This window comes from Meriones unguiculatus, chromosome 4, assembly GCF_030254825.1.
Source record: "Meriones unguiculatus strain TT.TT164.6M chromosome 4, Bangor_MerUng_6.1, whole genome shotgun sequence".
Lineage (NCBI taxonomy): Eukaryota > Metazoa > Chordata > Mammalia > Rodentia > Muridae > Meriones > Meriones unguiculatus.
Genome location: NC_083352.1, coordinates 6300373 through 6322451, shown reverse-complemented (window position 1 = coordinate 6322451; position 22079 = coordinate 6300373). Strand labels below are relative to the sequence as shown.

Genomic DNA, 22079 nt, shown 5'->3' with positions numbered 1-22079 from the left:
GCTTAGGATCGCCACAGTGAGCAACTGTATACCTGGGAGGTGAGGGGAGCTTCAGCCCTTGGGCCCTTGGAGTGAGGCACTGTGCTGCCATCCCCCAGCCGTCTGCTGTCTCCGTCCCTGTCCTTCCTGTCTCGCTAACATAGATGCACTAGGTCATCTGCCCTCTAATCTTATTATTATTATTATTATTTGTTAAAATAGCAAATCACATGGGGAAATGTTGTGTTTTTATACTGTACCATCTATAATCTATTTTATGGGAGAGTTACTGCCTCATAATTAGCAAATCATAATGAAATTTGTTTCCACATCTTAGTTCTTAGCCATTAATTACTTAATCCATCAGTATGAAGTAATTATGAACATAAAAGCAGGAAATGATATTATAAATTTTGTCTGACTTTACAAAGTCTCTAAAATAGGCCTAGTAAAAATGGCATAAAGAGTTTAAATTTAAGTTATTATTATTTAAAAAATTGGACCACGGCCCGGCTTCAAGTGTTCCTTGCTTCAGCTTCTATATATATGTGTGTCAATTTTGAAATGCACTGAAATGACCAGCTGAGGAAACCATTTTCTTTCCAGTGCTGAGGTCCTTCCCCACTGAGTTGTTCTGCACCTGTATGTCCCCTTCCTTCTGCTCTGACGCTTAAACCAAGAGTTTTTGAGCCCAAGGAAAGTGATACAGAAGCTCAGCTTCTTGCTTCATTTCTTTGTTTGGGTGGTTGTGTTTTGAAGGAGCTGTGATGGACTAGAATCCCTTTGTGTGCTGGCTCAGGTTCATTTGATGGTGGCTTCCAAGGTTCCGAGCTCAGCCAAGGCTACCCTGTATTAAGGAGAAGCAACTGCTCTGATTTTCATTCCCTCGGAGAAGCCCTTTATGTTTCGGGGTGTGCTTAGTGGAATTTGAAAGCACTCTGTGTCCCAGGGCCCAGTGCTGTTAGTTGGCTGATAACGTGGTGATGGAGAAAGGCTAACAATGGACACCAAACATTGCTATCATCAGATATGTGTGGGCTGGGACACTAGTCCTGGGACCTCACTAGAGAATGCGTTGGTGTGTGACCCTACAAACAGGAAGTAACTGAATGCTTGATCAAATTTGACTCTTGGAAAACTGCTGTCTAGTTACCCTCGGGAAAACTGATTTAAAGAGAATCCAAATGGTTGGTGTTGGAGCCAAGGCCAGAATCTTCTGGTTCCTGGTTGAATTCTTTCCCCATCAGAGCAAGTAATGAAGGGGAAACAAGGCAATTCTTCCCCTGGGACTGGTCACTAGAGCAGTCCAGGTTGAAATGCTAAGATGTTAACCTGCATCTTTTGCTTTATTTGTTTTCTTGTTTTTCTAGTAAACATTTCATACATCCTAATTTACTTCTGAGGGTATCTAGCAAATTTCCTCATGTTTAAGTCCCAAAACTGTCTTATGCTTTTCTATTGTTAGTTATAGGTGTTACTCCCAGGGTCTCCTTGCCTCTCCTTTCCTCCCCCTCCTGCCCTCCTCCTCTTCTTCCCTCCTTACCCTTTTCTTTTTGAAACAGAGTTTCCTGTATCCTTGAACTCCGGATTCTCTGCCTCCATTCTCAGTGCTAGGTTGAGGGATGTGTGGACCAAGCCTGGCTTGTCAGGGTATTTCATTTGTATTGTTCATGTTTTTTTTTTTTTTTTTGTTACCACAGACAAAAAAATGTCCATGGCCAGACTGTGGCATTTCCTGACATTTATATGTCCTAGTTTTGTTCTAAGACCCCGTCACACCCACACACACTCTCATGTTAACAACGTCTTCACCCTACTTAGGAACAGAGGAGCATTTTTTCCAACTTCCTGTTAATGCAGAGCTCTTTAAACTGTTGGTTCAGAGATAAAGAAGACAATAATCAAACTTATCTTTATGGACAGACAGATTTATTTATTTTCCTCTGAACTCAGAAAAGAGCTAACCCCTGTGAAGTCTGTTATCCACTATCTGTGTTCTTAAAGTCTCAGCCCTTCCCTAAGTTCCCCGTTAGGCCAGAGCACGGAATTTTCATCATTTTCGTTGAACTTGGAAAAGGAGAGGTAGCCATATTGCCAGTAGAATGTGACATTTTGACAGTTCTGAGCAGCCCCCAGGAGCACCATCTCATGTTGCCCAGTTCAGGAGGAAGTCTACCTTGCCCTCAAGGACAGCCTCCATTGAAAAAAAAGTATCCTGTGGGTCAGCAACAAAAAGACTCCAATAGGCCAAGTCACAGAGCTGGGATGTTTAAGTGTCCCAGACTAAGGGTAGGGAGACATTCACTGTGTCACCCCAGTACCCTGCAGTACCACTTTGCTGCCTGCCCTGAGGGTGACTCCTTGTTGTGTGGCCTGGCACCCCCACAGTGACCTCCTGTGTGCAGGGAATGTGGTGCTATTCCCTGCCCACCTGAAAGACCCAGCAGGGGGCTGTGTGCCAGGTGGAGAGCTCTGGACGGCTTCTACAAATCAAGACAAGCAAAGCAAGGAGAGCACAGCCACTGCTTATTTTGGAGATTCTTTGTTACCCGTGGGCCTTGTTCAGTTCTGCGCATGTTAGATAAAGCCTCTTCCCCCTAACTTCTGTTGGCCCCAGTGACCTGATTCATCCCTGACTTGCTGTTATGCCTAACATACACAACCCTACAAGGGCACGGTAGGAAAGCTCCCAATCTGCCATTCAGCACCTGTCTGATGTTTTTCTGCTTTAAAAGAATGTGTGTGTGTGTACACACATATCTATGATCAGTTACGATTCCCTCATTCATTCTTTTGATTCCCCCCAACACTCCATAGCTTGGGTTGGGCTGCACCCATTGTGTGGCTCAGGCTGGCCTTGAACTCATAGCAGTTCTGTTACCTTGAGTGCTGGGTGTGAAGCTCTGTGCCTGGGCTGCATGTTTAAGTCTGTAGGGGAAAAGCAGATGGTAACGTGTGTTAGTGACTCTAAGCTTCCCGAGTGCTCATGCTGATTAGTTTTTAGCAAGACAGCTCTTGCTGCCATCTCTTTGGAAGCTCCTGAAAATTGGATGGTTCTCCCCACCCCACCCAGACACACTTCACTGGCAAACACGGAGAATGGATGAAATTACCGTAAGGCATACGTTTTTTATGACCCGAGGAAGGAAGCCGAAGGCAAACCTTTGAGCATGTTTTGTTGGCCGGGTGGTGGGCTGCCATCGAGGACCCAAGAGCTCCTGCTGTTCGCTCTGTACCTGTTTGTAGGATTTAGTTTCCTTCTGTGTCATGCGCTATTTGCATGTAGTCATTTAACAAGCTGGATCTTCTCAGTTTACAAAGTTGTTACAAAAGCCAAACTGAAAAATACCCATGAAAGGGACCAGCAGGAGGGAGGGGAAGAAGGATGGGTACTGGGAATGGATGTCTTCGTTCAATGCAGTTGGTATTTCCTAATAAAACCAGGAGACATCATTAGTTCATGTCGTTTCTGCAGTCATAGTGCTTGTCACTTCATAGTCCCAGTATTTAGGCTGTCCGTTTCATCCGTAATTTCATACTTTTCACTTCCACTTAAAGTTTTTCCTAGGCGATTCTGTCTCTTAGGCCTTTGACAAGCTCATCTCTCTATGTTGTGCGCATTTGAATGCGCACACACATATGGCACGCAGACATTGGTGCGGAGGTGAGACAGGCTCCTGTGTAGCCCGGGCTGACCTTGAACTCCCCGTTCTGTTGCCTCTGCTTTCTGAGTACAGGGCTTTCAGGTCTTACCACTGCATCCAACATTTGTTGCACTCCTGCGGGTTCACAGCCTGGAGCCTCTACTGAAGACGTGTAGGCTCAGCGCTCCCTCTGGTGGCCAGACTGAGAGCCACAGAGGACCAGATGCCCACGAAAGACCCAGATCTCCTGTTTTCCAGGGAGGGGACATCTGGCTGGGATCCCTCTTGTGTGTCTAAGGGCTGGATGGCACTCCCCTGTAGGTGGAGCTTCCTGGAGTCACCTGGGGATGGGGTGAAAGGCCTCTGGCACCTATTGAAAGGCATGGCAAAGAGGAGCTTACAGCCAGAGTGTAGCTCAGATCCTGAGGCCGAGCAAAGAGACTCTGCAGGCATACAACCGCCTCTGGTGTTTATGAGCTTCTGGCTGAAGGTCAAGGACAGGCGGGAAAGAGCCCACAGCAACTGGTGAGCATGGAGACAGGCCAGCATAGGTCTTATTTGCTAACATGGCATCTGGCATGCTCCAGGGAGGGACTTAGAAGCTATGAGAGGCACTACAGAGGTTCTCCAGCTAGTGGGAGAGGTGTACATCTTCACGGAGGACTTGGAAATCCTTTTCCTGCCAGTGATTTGCCAGTGTTCCATTCTGCTGCTGCTTTCCCTCCATCAGCAAGGTTACACGGTCAATTTGCTGCTGGGTGGCTTCATGGGAAAGTCTTGACTGTCTGTGATAAGAGGGTATTTCCTTTCCTTGGTGATGCTTGTGTTGAGTGAGTGATAGTTCTTCAGAAAGGATTTGTGTTTTTTTTTTTTTTCTCAAACGATGATGAAGAAAATAGGATTTTTTTATATACTAAACTTTCTGCAGTTTTTCCTTTTTGTAGCTGTTTGTTAACGGGGTACTCACCATGTCTCCTCTCCACCCCTTGCTTCACTGAGCCCCACAGCTAACTTGTTGCAGAGCTGAGGGTCATGTTGGAATGTGTGAGCTTGGAATGGTAGAACTGACACTGCAGTTTAGTGAAACCATCTCCTGTGCTATATTTAATCCATTGAGAAGTCCATGGAGAGCATTGGAAACAGGGCTGAAGGGCTCCCCCGAGTGAAGAAGCCCTTCCTTTGTTTCAGCTGTGTGTGTCCTGTCCCCTCTCCAGTGCAGTGTTGAGCCCAAGGCATGCAGGGAGCTCCCAGCGGGGCCCTGTCACAGGAGCTCTCCGTGACCTGGTGACACAGATTGCAGCCTGCCTACAACTTTCCCAGCAGTATCACATTCCGGATACGGTCCTGCAGATGCCTGCTTGGCTAGGCTCATGGGATTGAACTTGTGGAATTTTGGCTACGTGCCATGGTCCCCTGTTGACCATGGTCCCCCACTGATTGTGGTCCCCCTATTGACCATGGCCCAACATCCCAAATTGCTTCTCAGTAACCACGTACACTGGAGCTATGGGCAAAAATGCACGGCTTTTTATCTCTCAGTTCTGTTCAGCCTTGCTTGGAAAGTGACATTGAGAGTGCCAGATGACAGAAGGACACAGCTGGCTCAGGATCACGTCCAGGATAGAGATTTTCCTGTTGCTGTTTCGCTGAGGGCAGAGGCATCAGCCAGGCGCTAATGGGGCTTCAGTGTGCCAAGGAGCTGGGCTGTATTCTACCCAGGGTTCTCCAAGAGCTAAAGACTACAGGGTGTGTTCATGTGCTTGCCCCTGACATGGGGTGCACTGTGCTACTGGCTACTTCACAAACCTGTCTCTAGTGGCAAACACTAACTGAATAACTCCTTCAAAGATGGAGAGGGTGACTTGCGCCCTTTAACCCACGCCGATCACCCAATTCCCTGTGTTTTCAGTGAAAGCCCATGGAGAGCGTGGAGAGCCTGCTCCTCCAGGTGTGAGCAAACATTTTTGCATGTGTTGTGGTTTCCTTGAAGATCTATGGTCCTAGTGTTTAAAATGTGGGGGGAAAACATTTAAAGCTTGATTGAAACAGGGGTTCCATGTTGGCTATGAAACACTCACAACTTATCCATTTAAATTCTATTTTATATATGCTACATTTAAAAATGATATTTATTTAGTTTTACTTTATGTATAAGTGTGTTTTGCCTGCATATATGTATGTGCCTTGTATGCATGCCCAGGGCCCACAGAGGCCAGAAGAGGACATCTAATCTCCTGAAATTTAAGTTACAGCTGGTTGCGAGCCGCCATGTTGGTGCTCGCACTGGGAACCCTCTGCAAGGGCAGCCTGTGCTCTTAACCACTGTGCTATCTCTCCAGCCCCTTAGATAAATATTATAGGGACATAGTTTTAACTTTTCTCTCAGGGTAAATTCATTACGTAGCCCAGGCTAGCCTCAAGTTTGCATCAATCCCCCTGCCTCAGCTTCCCACCTGCTAGGACTCCAGAGACACCATTCCTGGCCATCATGATTGTTTTGATAGAAGGATTTTTGGTGACAGCATAGTGTAGATTCGTTTTGTGCTCACTTTAGTTTTGTTGTGGTTGGTAATTATCCCTTGAATTTGGAAATCCCCGCCATTTCAGCCTCACACGCTCCAGGTTCTTCCCATTAGGCTTTCTGGCTGAGACCGAGAGAGCTGAACCTTAAGCCCTTTTTATAGTGTTGTGAGAGGCAGGGACGTGATTGGGTATTGCAAAGGAACCCTCTTTTTCCACAGCTTTCAGGATCTTTATGTGCTTTCAGTAGTTAATATAGTAGGCAAACATTTTAACTTTCTCCAGCGTGAAGCTCTATTTCAAGCCTACTTTGGGTCGGCTATCAGCCCCTAGACGACTCTGCCCACTGCCTTCTTTCGTCTTTGTAAACAATGGCATTCTGTTCTGAGTTTTACTGGAGAACATAGCCACAGTTGTGTTCCTTGTATACAGTCTTTATATATATATATACACATATACATACATATATATGATAGAAATAGATGATAGATAGACAGGTAGATACAGATTGAATTTTAGTAGTCCATATATAGTTAAAATGATTTTGGGGGCTAGAGATGATGAGTTCTTTTAAATTGATGCACACTATTGGCACATACTTATTAGGAACTGTGGGATAATTTAATGTCTGCCTTTGAGTGTCACCCAGGTAAGATCATGTTTCGCTGCTGAGAACCTACCCATTCTCTCTCTCGTACTTCATTGCTTGTAAGAATGAAGTCCCATCAAAGCTTTCTGTGTGGCGTTTTACAAGCTTGTCTTTATGGCTCTCATTCGCCCTCCGGTGCTGGGATCAGAACCCAGGGATCACGTGCTCTGTTCCTGAGCTGTACCCTCAGGCCCTTGCCCTCAGTGTTGCTCACTGTTGTGGCGATGAGCCTCGGTGGTGGTGGTCACTTGTGCCTGGGATGAACCGGGGCCACCCTGTCCTTTGGCTTCGTCTGCAGTGCATTGTGGGAACTGGAAGACAGAGGAGCTGTTCCTCCCCCACTCTGCATTTGGCCTTGAGCTTAAGGGTGGTCACAGCTGGAATACTGCCCGCTGCAGCTGCAGCATCTGGCTTGGAAACTCCTGGCCTTTGCAGGCATGCCTGGCTCTCCGCTCTTTCTCTCATCCAGTGGAAAAGTGCAAAGCAGGATGGAGCCGCTCTGTCCCAGTGCTGTGTGCACCCTGTGCTAACTCCTTGTGTAACCGCAGGACGCTTGTTCCTTCTGTCCCTTCTGCTGTTGTCCTCCCAGTAATCTTAGAGCGGACACTGGGGATCCAGTTATGATTGTGCAGTTTCTACCAGAAAAACATAGGAAAATTAAAAAATGGGGACTAGCAAAAAGCTTGTAAAGGGAAGGGTCATTTCCTTCGTAGTTACTTGATTGCAGAGCTCTTGGGAGATGCGGTTGCTTAAGCCCTCTAGTGACATTTGGGAAGAATGTGTTCTTGTGGTGAAGGCCGGTCTGGGAATCCAGAGTTCTGTTTCCTGTTCCCGGGAGCGTGAGGGGTCATGTGTGACGTGTGACCAGTCGGTCCAGGATGGGTGTCGAACCTTCCCGACGTGAACATAGAATCTGTTTCCCTGGCTGACGTCGTGCTGTGGACTTGTTTAACGCGCTGCTGGGAACCAGCCTGCTCTAGTGACCCAGATAAGGAAGGGCCCTGGGGTGGGCCGACTTGGTTTCTAATTCTGGGTCAGAGCTGACTCAGGGAAAAATCTGGTAGGAATCAGTTCATCTTGGCTCTCGTCCCCGCCACACTCACTCCATGATTAAAATGAGAAATAAAAAAATCTTATCTCTGCTGGTCTTCTGGAGATACTGCCAGTATCAATTAGGTACTAAAAATACTCTGCAGACATGCTAGAAAGCCCTCTGCTGCCCAGCCTCCTCATTTCCTCCCTGGCTCAAGCTGGGTTAGATGAGGATATTCAATTCAATTTTTATTTTATGTATTTATTTTATTATCCGGGGGCCAGCTGTCCGCAGTTTGGTCATATTCTATTCTGAGAGGCATTTTTCTAATCTGAAAACTGGGGGCTGCAGTCTGGCGACCCCGTGTGCCAGCGTTTTTGCCTTTACCGTTTCCTGAGGTTGCCACCATCTCGACAGTCTAAGGGTGGATGTGTCTGCCTCACTCTGTGTGTGGACGAGACGTGCCGGGGTCTCGATCCTCAACACCCACTAGGCATCTGGGAGAAGGATCCCGCATTCATGCCAAACTTCATTCAGGGTCCCACGGCGTGCTTGGGTTTGGCTCCTTCTAGTAGGTTTGTTGCTGACGGCCCAGGGGTGCTTCAAGCATAGGAATGTGCTCTGCCCCTGTCCTCTTGCAGTCGGAAGCATTGCCCCGTGTCTATTCACATGCAATCTCCACACTTCTGACTTGAGCTCCAAGTTGTTCCCACGCCTGTGGCCGCCACCATACTCCCGCGTTTATAGAGACTCAGAGGATCCCTGAGACACCGCACTGCGGGACCAGTGGAACAGCCTGGAGGGAAGCGTGGCTCTGAAAGTGCCCCCTTGTCTCATTTTGATGATGGTAGCGTTTTAAGTAACTCGTGGTGTGAGATGCTGCTGGGGCGGGGGGCTTAAATAGTCATGATGGGTAACGCACACTAGGTCAGTTTCCTTTTACTTGGCACTAATGAAGCTGAGAGAAAAGCCTTGAGCCTTAAGTGGTCCTGCTGGCCAGCTCCCAAGTGACTTATGCTTTGACGTCGGCTCTAACAGGCTACCTACAGTAAAGAGAAAATGTGTTCATATTTTTTTATTGGTAATCTAAATATGGCAATCTCTAAAACCTCACTCCATCAGACCCTTAGCTCCCTCCTGCTGCAGAATACACATTTCCAGGTTTAAAGGTTGGTGTCTCCTCGCCAGGTTCCAGTTTGGTCTTGACCACATAGTGTGGCATCCAGCCTGCACCCCTCAGCCTCTCTCCTGCCGAGTTCCCTAGTCTTCTGATTCCTTTGTCTCTGCCTGCAGTTACTTCGCATTCATTTTTGTAAGATCAGCCTAAGGTCCAAAATTGTGCTTTTTCCCTCCCCCACCTCCAGGGTTCTTTTTTCTTTCCCTGTGTATTGCTGCCCTTGTTAAACATTTATACCATGAATGATATTTCTTTTTTTTTTTTTTTAATTGTGTTCTGGTTAGGGACAGAAGCTACCAGTAAACGTTGATCTTTTCTTTGAAAAAAAAAATCACTTTTGAAAAGGACAATGATCCAAGCCCATCATCAGGCTCCTGGTCGTTTGTGTGCTGAGATCAGGACTTTGAGTCTGCTTGTCAGCCCCCCCAGGGACCTGACACTGAGGGGCTGGTCATAGCGTTACGACGAGCCAGCTGTTGGGAACAAACAGGTGCATAACTGGGTGAGATTATAATCAACTCATGGGAAAAAACCTCAAGTATGTTTTACTTCACAGACTGTACACATTATATAGCCCTTCAGGTGTTAAATATTAAGAGCTAATATGAGCGCCTGGAGAAGGCTCCATCATCCATTCTCAGACATCCACTGTGTATGCTTATGGTGCTGCGTGGGGCTTAGGAAGGCTTATGCTTTGGTCCCTTTCCTTTGGCAAAGCAGCCAAGAGGATGAGCAGATCGGTGGGTAGATGGGTGGGTGGATGGGAAGACGGAGGAATAAGTAGGTGGATGGGAAGACAGATGGCATGTTGGCTATGTGTGCAGATGGATGATGAGGGGATGGATGTGTGGTGGAGAGGTGGGCAGACAGGTGAGTGGATGGATACAGAAGGGGAGGTACGGACAGGTGGGTGAGTCGGTAGGGGGCGCGGGGTCATGGATGGATGGGTGGGTGTGTGGATGGATTGGTAGGTAGGTGAGAAGAGATTTGTTGGTAAAATTGAGTCCTGTGACTGGGCGGCTGAGGAGACATACCACGTGTCTCCTGAAAGTCGGCGGCTTAAGGAGCCCAGTGGTATAGCTCCTTCTGAAGCTGCAAGCCCGAAGACCTGGATGGCCAACAAAGTCTGTGAGGCTGAAGACCTGAATGTGTGATGTGGAGGACAGAAGAAGATCCGTGTCAGCCCAGAAGGCAGCCAGGATTGCCCTCTGCTCTGTAGTGGTTCCATCAGGGCCTCTGCTGGCTGATGTTCAAACAACGTCACCGGGAGGCAGGCCTCCCTTACTCTGCCCACCCACGCAGATGCCATGCTTGGAGTAGCACCTTGCAGGCACAGCCAGGAGGACCACTTTACTGGAGCTTTGGTAAAGCACGCATCACCGTTGACTGATCCTTTCGCCCTCCCTTCTCTGACTGTGTGCTTTCCTGCAGGGAGAAAGAGGCTTTCCAGGGTTACAAGGTGTCATTGGGTTTCCTGGGATGCAAGGACCCGAGGGGCCACATGGACCACCAGGACAGAAGGTGAGCTTGACTGGGCTGGAGGAGGAGTGCACTGCAGGTGGCTCCAGTCACGGGACAGCGGCCTGAGCCATCCTCATGGCATCTCTGTTCATTATAGGGTGACGCTGGAGAACCTGGACTTCCAGGCACGAAAGGGACAAGGGTGAGTACAGGGGCTGGTGACCCTGGCTGAGCACTGAGGCATCTAGAGCCAGCGCATCCTTCACCCCAGGGACGCCTTTTCTTTTTTTTTTCTGTGCCCTCCCTTCTGCCTCTCCCACTGTCGTGGGCCATCACCCTTCTTACCTGGGGGCTGCGTGTGCAAGCAGGACTCCTTTGCTGTATGAGTTTGCCTGCTTCTGCTTATTCTTCTTCAAGGGATATTAAAATTTGGAAGAGGAGGTAGATAATTACCTGTCCCAAGTCAGTAGAGGAAGAAAACATCATTGAATGTGAAGAGGCATTTTCAGAGCCAATCTCTTTGCTTTCTCTACTTCATCGTTTCTAAGCTGGGCTCCTCTGGAGCTCGGAACACAGACGTGCAGGCCAGTGTCATACAATGCTTGGCTGTGGTGACGTAGTGAAAAAGGAAGTGGATACTGGTGTCAGTGGGCTCCTGGGGCAGAGAGGGGAACGTCATCACTCTCTGGGGACAGTTGATCATACTTGATCATTTAGGAATTAGAAGATAAGGCTTTTGTGACAAATACATTTGAGTTTACCCTCAAACACTTCTTCCTAAGTGTTTATGATTTTAATGTGAATTAAACATTAATTTTAACTCAGATACCACAAGAGATTCAATGAGTACAATGCTATTTTTGGGTATTCACAGCCTTGATTTTTAGAGGCAAGAAACAATGAGCTTTGGAAAAAAAATTCTACAGGCCTGCGTCTTTGCATCTTGTGTGGAGTCTCAGTACTTCCTTCCCAGAGTGCTCTCTGCTCAGTGCTCATGTTCTAAGCTCCTTGAATGGGGAGGATGTGAAGAGGGAAATAAGGCCTCCCTCTAGTTGGCTGAAAGGCTGTCATTCTGTCTTTGCAGGGACCCCCTGGAGCAGCTGGCTACCCTGGGAATCCTGGACTTCCTGTATGTATACAAAATGTACACACCGATTTCATGAAGCATCCTGCCGCCTGGTGACTTCCTGCTGACTTCCTCATTTGATTGATTGCAGGGTATTCCTGGCCAAGATGGCCCTCCAGGTCCCCCAGGTATCCCAGGATGCAACGGTACAAAGGTAAGCTTAGAGTCGAGACACTCCCTTGTGCACATGCTTGTGGCTTTGCATGGGAGCATCGGGTGCAGTCACTGTGAAGTTCCTTATCTGAAGCTTTCTTTCTTTGATGGGAAAAATGCAGTTTTTCCATATTTAATATATGGGAAAGATAACAGTTCCTTTCTAGTTGTATGCTTTAGCCTAAAATGGTTCTTTTTATTAAAGATTTTTACCTCGAGCCAATTGCTAAATCAAACCAGGACCTGATCCTCTGAGTCCTTATCTCTGTTAATCTTGCTGGAGAATGCGGTGCTCCCTGCATGGGGAGCATGGTGCTCCCTCCATGAAGTGGCACCCAGTGTCTCACTTGCAGCAGACCGTGCGTGCTGCCACCAATACAGTTTCTCTGAAAAGAGGGACAGTGGTATCTGTTGTGAGGTGTTGGGGTGTGCATCTGTGTGTGACATTTTCCATCTCTCCCAGGGAGAGAGAGGGCCACTCGGTCCTCCCGGCTTGCCTGGATTCAGCGGAAATCCTGTGAGTATACAATCATTCAAATCAGACTTTCTTTGGTTACGCTTCCTCTCATTTATTTTGGTTCTTATATTTTACTGATGCCAATATTTTTGGACAAACAAAACTTACAGCTAAACTTCTTTTCTAGGGACCACCGGGGTTACCAGGAATGAAGGTATATTTAATTTAATTGAATTTTGTTTCAATTCCCTGGGTTACTCATAAGAAATCAATTGGAAACACTCAAAACAAATGTCCCAAGCTCTGTTATAAAAAAAAGGGTGTGTGAACCACACAGAGTGATGTAGGCTTCAGAGCCTCATGTGTTCATCTCCTACTGTGGGATGCTGGAGCCATGTGAGGGGTTCAGGGTGTGGTTCTGGTGTAGACCACTGGGGCGAATCATTGGCTAGCCAGCCTGGTCCACTTGTTGAGCTCTGGGCCAGTGGAAGAAAGAAGGAAAAACCAAAAACCCCAAACAAACAAAACCCAAGTTAGATGGTGCCTGAGGAACAACCTTCAAAACTGTCCTGTGCCCCCAACGCCCCAGGTCTAAGTCCCAGCCTGGAGCTAGTCACCGCAGTATTGAGAGGGTTCCAAGTTTCTCTACATGTCTATCAGCACTTGCAACTTCTCTTCTTTTTCTGTCCTCTAGGGAGACCCTGGAGAGATTCTCGGCCACGTTCCTGGCACACTGTTGAAGGGGGAGAGAGGATTTCCTGGCATCCCTGGGGCACCGGTAAGCCGCTGACTGTTGCTCACGCTGAGTGACCGCCTGGCTGGACTGCAGCATTGTAACCCTTTCTCTTCTGATCCAACTGCAGGGCTCACCAGGATTGCCGGGACTCCAGGGACCTGTCGGTCCTCCGGGATTTACTGGGCCACCGGTAGGTTTTGAGGAGTGTCCCTTGGAGAAGGGGTGTGGAATGAATTGGAGCAGGCTGAGAATCACGCCCTTGTGGCTGACACCTCCAGCCCTCCGTTCCCAGAGCTGTGGGAAAAATGGCTAAATATACTATGAACCCTCAAGCCATCCTGGGTCATCACCCGTCTGTGTGTCTGTCCCGGCACTGAGGAGGACAGGCTGGAGGTCACCAGGGTGGGCTCTGCCCTATGTGCAGGGGCTGCAGAGGCAGAGGCATATTGGAATTTAAGGGTCAGTTAGGAGCCCGAGGTGGCATTGGAGAGGAAGCTCTACCCTTGGCCTCTATACAGTTGACAGTCTTTGCAGAAGGAGAAGGATTTTTCCTCACCCCTCATTTTGACAGCACAGAAAAGTTAGTGTTAAAAGACATATTTACTAAGAATCAAGTGTGCAAGGTTGGACAGAGCTGCTTGAGTCAGTGGTCTGTACATAGCCTGACCGAGTTTCCTGTCAGAGAGCCTCGGCCTTATACTTTAATCTTTTTCTTTTTACATTGTTTTTCTTCACATGTGTAAGTAGAATCCACTTGCCTTCCTATGGCCCAAATGGGCTTGCTTTTATATTACGGAAAAGTTGGCTTTTCTTTTTAAAAAATATGGTTGTGATACTCTGAAATTTTCTTGCAAATGTGGGACCACCTTTTTGGTGTCACCACGGTCTACTCCCTGGAAGAATCATTTTCTAAGGCAGATGCTGTCTGTAAAGTGGACCACTGCTACCCCATGTGGCCACTCCAGGCTGGAGGACAGGCTGGTACCTCAGGCCTTTGGCACCCAAGGGGCAGTCCTCAGCCTCTGAGGGATTTCTTCCTCTCCTCATAATGATTGTGCCCCCTAGCTGGCTGTTGGCACAGCTTCCGTAGGTCTGTGTATAGACACCACCCTGCCAACAACAGAGTACAGAGGACCGTGAGTCAGTTGTTCCTCTGCTAGGACAAGGCGACGGAAACGGTTTCCAAGGAGCAAAGACTCATTTCGGTTCATGGTTTCAGAGGATTTGACTCACATGGCCTAGGGTCTGTGGCTTCTGAACCTCTGGGGAGCACAGAACATTGTGGTGGGGAACCAGAGATATAGATAGTTGAAGAGGAAGAGGGCAAGTGTGGTGGGGACAAAGCAACAGCCCTAGTGACTCATGCCCTCCAAGCCTGCCTCCCACCCCGCAAGAGCTCATCAGCGGCTAAGCGTCCTCGTGCTACAGTCACCTCAGTAGTGCCACCAGCTCGTGTGTGTGTGTGTGTGTGTGTGTGCGCATGTGACCTTCCAGAGCACGGCTGGTTTTGAACATTATTTAATTAAAATGACCTCTCTTACAGGGTCCTCCAGGCCCTCCTGGCCCACCTGGAGAAAAGGTAGAGATTTTTTTTCATTGACTGCTCTCAGCTTTAGTGTAAGACTATAGTGAGATTCTGTAATTCCTTCTGTAAGTTATTCTAAAGAGCTGTGGAAAATTGCCTCAACCTTACCCACACATGTGACTTCCTGTCAGTATTATGCATTTATGTATGTCTGCTCATCTCTCTATTGATTGTCACCTGTCAGTCATTTTTCTATCATCTATTATCTACCTACTATCATCCTCATCACACCATCACATTCTCTTCCTCCTTCTCCTCATCTTTGAGACCCTCCACTTTCATATACTCATCCCTTAGTTAATACTTTGGATTCATTGATCATTCCCTTACTTTTCTGAACCCAGAGTTTAAAACCTGTCTGTTAACGAATTCTGTATTATAATATTTGTAAAAATCTTTGCACAGTCATCACATCCAGTGTGGCTTTTCTTGCAAAGCTTATGATACTTGTAGGACAAAACTGTTGTTTGAAGCCTAACCTCTTGTCCCACCTGAGTGGGGCTTGAGGATGCTGGCCAAGGTGACAGACACCCTTAATGATACAGAGTGATTTGTAATCAACAGGGGCAGATGGGCTCCAGCTTCCAAGGACCAAAGGGTGACAAGGTGAGTGAGTACCCGTTGTGGTTCTTTTTTGTGTTCTTGAGTTTGGCGGAGACATAGATGAACTGCTAGGATTGCAGGGCTTATTCCACTTTGCCAAAAAGTGAGGCCAACTGTGGGGCCCAGTGACATGAGGATGCCAGTTCCCCTTTTCTGAACAGAGGGCTCAGCCAAATCATCAAATCATCAGATCGCAAATCTGATTGCAAATTCATTTCAAAAGAGTGAAAGTTAAACTAGCATAACTGTATTAAGCCCAACAATGATGGCAGCCAGTGCAAGGAGGTATGTTGAAGGTGGCAATTGGTTCTTCCTCAGGGACCAGATGGGCACTGAGGATGTGTGTCTTGGAAGTGGCAGGGGGATGCGATGGTGAAGACTGGACAACCATCCTTTTCTTGGCAAGAAGGGCAAACAGTGGGCACCTGGCCCCCTGCTGTCCTCTCTAGTCATGTCCCTGGGCAAGACAAAGGGGCATTATCACAGTTACTGCCTGGTCTTTGGCAAGCTGCTGCGAGCAGCTGCCACCAGTGGGTACCAGACATGGTGGGGCTGGACAGGGCCTGGGCTCTGGTTTTTACTGTTGAGGTCTTTGGCCCTCACTCATTTCTGGCTGACTTTAATTCCAAGTGTGCCCAGCTGTTAGACTGCCTGAGGAAGAAGAAGCCAAGTTGTTCTCATATTTTTGGCTTGCCTAAAACATCCTCTTTCCTGCCAAACTCCTATCAGCTGGTGTGTGTTCTCGCTAACACAGGGGTGCAGCTGTGGGCAGGTGCACGTGCTGATGTGTGCTGCAGCTGTGCAGGCTTCTAAGCCTGAGAAGCGTACCTCTCTGGGACACCCCCTAGTCCATTTTCCTACAGAAGCCAAGGCTTTTGCTATGGGAGGATAACGCGCCAGTGTTCAATTTAAGGCTTTTACTATCCTCTCTTCAGTCTTTGTATTATTTTTGTACCTCATCAACCTCCGAATTTTACATTACAGGGCGAGCAAGGGGTCAGTGGTCCTCCCGGAGTACCCGGACAGGCACAAGTTAAGGAAAAAGGAGACTTCGCCCCAACAGGAGAAAAGGTATGCCTGGGCTCTGTTTGGTGGATGTCTGTTCTCTAATTTTGTACATACTCTGAGGGACAAAGAGAAGCTGGATCAAAATTCAGGTTCTCCAGCCATAATCAGTCCTGCCCTGGGGAGTGGGTTTATAGACGTCCTTTGAGGGCAGACATGGCTGCACTGGGTTGGCTCAGGGCCACCCTGTCCTGACTCACCTAACCAAGGGCTTCTTAAGTAAGCCTGACACTGGGGAGAGGGGTCCAGCTGAGGGAGGCCATGCCCATTCTTTCACCAAGGTCGTATTAGACTTTCGTATAAACCATGCCAGAAAGGGTTTTTGTGTGTGCAGTGTGCAGCTTTTGTAAATGTGGGGAAAGAAGGATTTTTTTTCAATTATCTGCATGTATGCGTCTCTGTGTGAGTTTATACACGTGTGTGTATGTGATAACAGAGGCCAGAAACATTGTACCGCCCTTGAGCTACAGTTACAGGTGGCTCTCAGCAGCATGCTGTGGTGCTGAGACATAAACTCAGGTCTTCTGCAAGAGCAGTGCATGCTCTTGAAGGCCAAGCCATCTCTGCAACCTGGGTTAAGAAAAAAAAAAAGTGTTCAGCGTAGCATCTGAGTAACTGGTCCAGGCATGGCAGCTCACCCCTGCGATCATAACACCAAGAATGCTGAAGCAGGAGAATTGCCACAAGTTCTGGGCTACACACCAGGCTAATCAGAGCTTCATAAAGAGACCCTGTCTCAGAAAAGACAGGAAGAGAGAGAAAGGGAGGAAAGAAGAAGGAAAACAGAAGCAACAAGGGCGTGATATGGCTATAAGATGGCGGATACAGCCAGAGGATGGTACTAATCTGTCTCTCCCAACGCCTCCATTCTTTTAGGGTCAGAAAGGTGAACCCGGCTTCCAGGTGAGTGCTTTGAGCTTCTTTGCCAATATTATTTTTATGTGAAGGATGATACATTATGGTATTGGTGTTTCTTACCAAAGCCAGCGTGCATCTGGCTTCATGCTGAATTTGCACATATCAGCGGCTCTAACTCCTTGTCTCCTTGTCTCTTCAGGGAATGCCAGGAGTGGGAGAGAAAGGTGAACCTGGCAAGCAAGGGCCTCGGGTAAGTGAGAGCTATCCATGCCTCACTGTGGACACACTCCCCTCTGGTCCCCAGACTCACAGAAATGAAGGGAAGATTGATTGCTTCTCCAGACCCCCCTGAGCCTCCCAGGGAGGGGGCTTTTCAGGAGTCATCCCTGTGCGGTCCCTGGGACACCTACCTGTTGTCAGAGCAGGTGTTTAGGTGTTTTTGTCACTCTTCCTGACACCAGACCTGAACACCTACTTGTGTGTGTCTGGGACCCTGACAGGCCCACGTACTTCTTCCTGTCTGGACAGCGGCAGTGGGACATCTGCCGAGCTGCCAGTTTCTGGGAACGTCTTGTGCTTCCCCAAAGTCACCGTGTGGGAAAAAAATCAGCCTTCCATCTCAGCCTCTGTGCTCACTGCCAATGACAAAGTAGCGCCTTGGTACCTAAGACACTGGCATCTGTAGCTGTGTGTACTCTGCTCTTCAGAAATTGAGCCATCTTCCTCCCCGGTGACCTAGCAACTCATGTGGTCCTCTTCTCTCCCCATCTTGTACCTCACTAGGGAGAGAGATGAACAGAGCTATAATTATTTGTGAAACGTTCACGCGTGTCTCTTTATTGTACAGGGGAAACCTGGAAAAGATGGTGAGAAAGGAGAGAAGGGGAGTCCGGTAAGTGTCCTCCCTCTGCAGCTTCTGGGTGGACAAGCGCTGCTCTTCGCCTCCCTGACAACCCTTGCACCTTCATTCCTTGTAGGGCTTTCCTGGTGATTCTGGGTATCCAGGACTCCCAGGCCGGCAGGGCCCTCAGGTACGTGTTGACATTTTGAGTTCTTACCTTTACTGGGTTGTTTGTCCTAGAGTTGTGCTCATTTATTTTCTGGAATAAAGAACTCTGAGCTATGTCAAGGGGAAGACACATCTCTATTCTGTGCGGATTTACCAGTTTGTGGACTTTTCCGCAGTTGATGAATTATTTAGAAGATGACTGTCACGTGACACATCTGATCAAGCTTCTGTCTTTTTTTTGTAGAGATTAGTTTTTCCCCGATTGTAAAGTAAGAGAAAATACGAAAGTATAAGAAAAGAGAGAATGGCCAAGTTTTCTGCCTCCTGCTGTTCCTCTCTACAAAGCGGGTTTGAAGGACACATCTTGACTTTCTTTTTTTCCTTCAAAACCTTTTCTTTAAAAACTTATATTGCTTATATTGATTGTTTGCTTGATTGTGTGTAGGCACACACGAGCCACCTGAGGAGGTCAGAGGAAGGTTGGTGAGAGTGCATTCTCTCCTGCCCTCATGTGGGGCCGGAGCCATCACCAGGCTTGCTGGCAGGTGCTCCTACCGCTGAGGAACCTCACTGGCCCACATCCTGCTTTGTGAAGTCAAAACGCTTCCTTAATAAAGCAAGGAGACTCTAATCCATGTGGACATCTCTAACATCCATGCCATCTGCTGACTGGGTTCTAGGTCGTTCTAAAGTTGTTTGAAGCCAACACTGGAATTTTTATTGGGACTTTTAGTGTAAATGTAGACATAAAAACCTGAGGAGATACCTTCAGGAATTAGAAGCTGTGGCTTGTAGCGATTTAGAGGAGAACATTGTGCTTCTACCAGGCTCTGTAAGGCTCCTTCGAGGAGGAGCCACATGGTGGAGTGAGCACCGTCTCTTCAGCCTTCTCCGTAGGTGGCATAGACATCTTTCCCCCAGGCCACCTTTGTGTGCTGAGATGAGCTGTACTCCTATTTTTTTTTGTGATGACCACACAGTAGCACAGCCAGGCCCAGAGGCAGAGGCTGGGGTTGTGAAGGACCAGTTTAGAGTTTTACGTCAATATGGTCATCCACATGGTACCGCTGGAAATAACTGCGCATGTTCCTTGCAGGGAGAGAAGGGCGAAGCTGGACTTCCAGGCCCCCCTGGAACTGTAAGTAATGGGTGTGGCTTGTGGTGGGCCCTGGGTTGCATGGATGCTTGCTCTGCTGCCACTGCCCCCTGCAGGATGCTCTTATCTGAAGTGGGAGCCTGTTACATGAAGCAAATAACAATTTGCTCCAATATTTAACAATCACACTTTTAGCATTTTTACATATCCTCAAACTTCTGGAAATGAAAAACTTTGCACACGGATAAACTAGCTACCTATTTTGAAATTTGTTTTTTTTTTTTAATTATTTTTTAATTGTCCATCAAGGAAAATTTTGTAAGAGGAGCAGATCAACTATTGTCTGACTGTTCTAGCAAAACCAACTTTTGTTTTCCAAGTAACATTCACTCCTTGTTCGTGTGCATTCTGACCCACTATCATTTCAGTTGTTCTGTTCCAAATTGTTTTTGAAACAGTGTGTGCTCCTGTCCTGTTTGCTGAAGGCGGTGTGGGTGTGGGTCTGTGTCCCTCGCTGTGTGAATGAGGGCTTGGGTGCCAGAGTTTGTTTCTGAGGCCTCATTTCAGCAACAGGACTGCCGTCCTCTGACCGCCTTGATGTGCTCAGCATTTCTTCATCTGTGCTCTCATGTGTGACTCACCCGAGGGCCGGCAGATTCTCACATCACCTCAGTCCCACCAACACATCTTAGTTAGTTTTAACGGTTTTAGCTTTATTTATTTTTGAATTGACAAAATTTACATATCCTTGGAATGCGCAGTGATTTTTAATAGATGTACATGTTGTAGAATGGCTGAAGCAAAGCTGCCCAACGGCACTTTAAACAGTGTCCCCTGATTTGTTGTTGTGGAGGGTTCTGGAAAGGTAGTGTCTCGAGGCTTGACTTTGCCCCTCTCCTTGCACTTTGGTGATTCAGGAACATGGCGAGGCAAGTTTCTCTTTCTTGGGGAGGTTGGCAGTGCTTTCTTCCTGGCCTGTGTCCTCGTAATTTCTAGGAAGTGCCCTTTTGTCTTCTAAAGGAACAAAAGCATAAGATATCCTTCAATAAAAGTAAAAAAAAAAAAAAAAAAAAAAAAAAAGAAAAGAAAAGAAAGAAAAGAAAAGTGTGTTCCTCACCTGTGCTTCGGAAGAAACCGAAGGGCATTCCTGTGTTGCCCGTGAAGCGAGCTGTGTGTTTCATGGCTTGGGTGCATTTGCACATTTTAGACTAGGCCTTAGCTGACTGAGCAAGAGCGTTGCTGCTGCTGGGGAAATTGTACAAACAAGGCCAAACTGCCTGGCAATTTAGCACAAAGCGGTACATGACACTCGTTCTGTAGCTCTTCCAGACCCTCCCCCTGACCCCTGCACACCACCATGGCTTCTTTGTATTCCGTGAGGTGGGAGGATACCGGACAGTGTGCTCTCAGCAACTCCCATATCCTCAGAGACCTGTGCTTTTGTGCAGGTGGTGGGCACCAGGCCTTTGGGAGAGAAAGGAGACAGAGGCTACCCAGGAACGCCAGGGATAAGAGGAGAGCCAGGCCCCAAAGGTAGGCTGCAGCTTGTCTGCTTCCTTGTCTCCCTCCCTTCTGCCCCTCTCTGCCCTTCCCCTCCTCCCTCTCCCCAACCTCACCAGGATGTGAGGAGGTTCCTAGGAGTCCTTGTCCCCTGTGGCTTTCTGCTGTGGTGTCTCTGCAGGGATGTTCTGGGGACCCTGGTTCCATCTTCCCACCCTATATTGTGGACACCTTTAAGTAGTCCTGGCTAGACGGTGGCAGAGAAGCAGAAAATGTCCATGCGTGAGCGACGTCACCTCACTTTGTCCAATTCTCTCTCCTCCTTTCAAGGTTACCCTGGAATACAAGGCCAGCCAGGCCCTCCAGGTGAGATCCTTATTTCTTGTAGAATGTTGCACTTCCTGTGTCGTTTCTTGCCCCTTGTGTCTGTCATACACACCGTGTGTGCACATGAGGCAGGCTGCAGCTTCTTACGTGTCTCTCTAGTTAGCAAAGCCCAGCGTGCCCTGGTGTGTGCTCACTTTATATTTCATAGATATAGATTAGCATGCCGTTCCCCATCTGTAGGCGCGTGTTCAGACAGTGTGGGTCCTTGCTTCCCAGGGGACACTGACTTGCCCTCTGGCTGGTCCTCTGGGTGCCCACCCTGCCCTTGCGTGGGACTTGGCTCTGCCAAGTTCTTCCAGCTGTTGGGCTGTGGTTCCCTCCAAGATGGGTGAAAGGCATGGCGTGCCTTTGGCTTCCTCCAGCAGCAGTGTCTTTCTGCTCTCTACTTGCTCTGAGACTTCCAGAGTCTCCCTGTGTTTACTTGGATCCACACATGGCTGTTCCCTCCCCAGGACAGCAGGGCTGACTGGGTGTGGCTCCCAGAGCTGTGCTGCTCAGGGTCTCCACTGCCAGCCCTTCTGCACTGTATCAGGTCACCTCGTGTGACCCCTTAACACCTTAGTATATCATGTGGCAAAGTGGACTCTGCATTTTCAGACCTGTCACCTAGCTTTGCTAGGCTTGATGGCCCCAGGCTTACTGGATTGTGCTTTTCTAGAGGGACCCCTCACTGAGGATCCCAGTAGACAGTTTTCCTCCGGGAGACTGGAGTTTCTGCACAGCTGTCACATCACCTTCAGGCTATTTACATGAGCTTCTGTGCCTGTTGCAGGCTTCACTATTCCAGGCCAGCCTGGTGCTCCTGGCTTCCCAGGCGAAAGAGGATTAAAAGGTGACCAAGGATTGCCAGGCGTGTCTTTACCAGGACCAAGCGGAAGAGATGGCGCCCCAGGGCCTCCTGGTCCTCCTGGACCCCCTGGGCAGCCAGGCCACACAAGTAAGTGCCCATGCATGTCCTGTCAGATGTCAGATACCCAGGGCAGAGCTGGATGGGCACCATGATTGCTGCTAGAAACAGCACCATGTAAAGGCTTGGGCTTC

General features: G+C 48.2%; 1 protein-coding gene across 1 annotated transcript in view; it reads left to right on the top strand.

Moving 5' to 3' along the window:
- Positions 1–22079, top strand: part of Col4a1 (collagen type IV alpha 1 chain) — a 110913-nt gene that overhangs the window by 55398 nt on the left and 33436 nt on the right. The window contains exons 3-21 of the mRNA XM_021637533.2: positions 10434–10523; positions 10621–10665; positions 11548–11592; positions 11681–11743; positions 12206–12259; positions 12387–12413; positions 12894–12977; positions 13063–13125; positions 14479–14514; positions 15085–15126; positions 16108–16194; positions 17065–17091; positions 17246–17296; positions 17894–17938; positions 18024–18077; positions 19152–19193; positions 20600–20684; positions 20982–21017; positions 21811–21975. Of these exons, the coding sequence (XP_021493208.1) occupies positions 10434–10523; positions 10621–10665; positions 11548–11592; positions 11681–11743; positions 12206–12259; positions 12387–12413; positions 12894–12977; positions 13063–13125; positions 14479–14514; positions 15085–15126; positions 16108–16194; positions 17065–17091; positions 17246–17296; positions 17894–17938; positions 18024–18077; positions 19152–19193; positions 20600–20684; positions 20982–21017; positions 21811–21975 (1141 nt within the window). The remainder of the gene's footprint in view (positions 1–10433; positions 10524–10620; positions 10666–11547; positions 11593–11680; positions 11744–12205; positions 12260–12386; positions 12414–12893; positions 12978–13062; positions 13126–14478; positions 14515–15084; positions 15127–16107; positions 16195–17064; positions 17092–17245; positions 17297–17893; positions 17939–18023; positions 18078–19151; positions 19194–20599; positions 20685–20981; positions 21018–21810; positions 21976–22079) is intronic.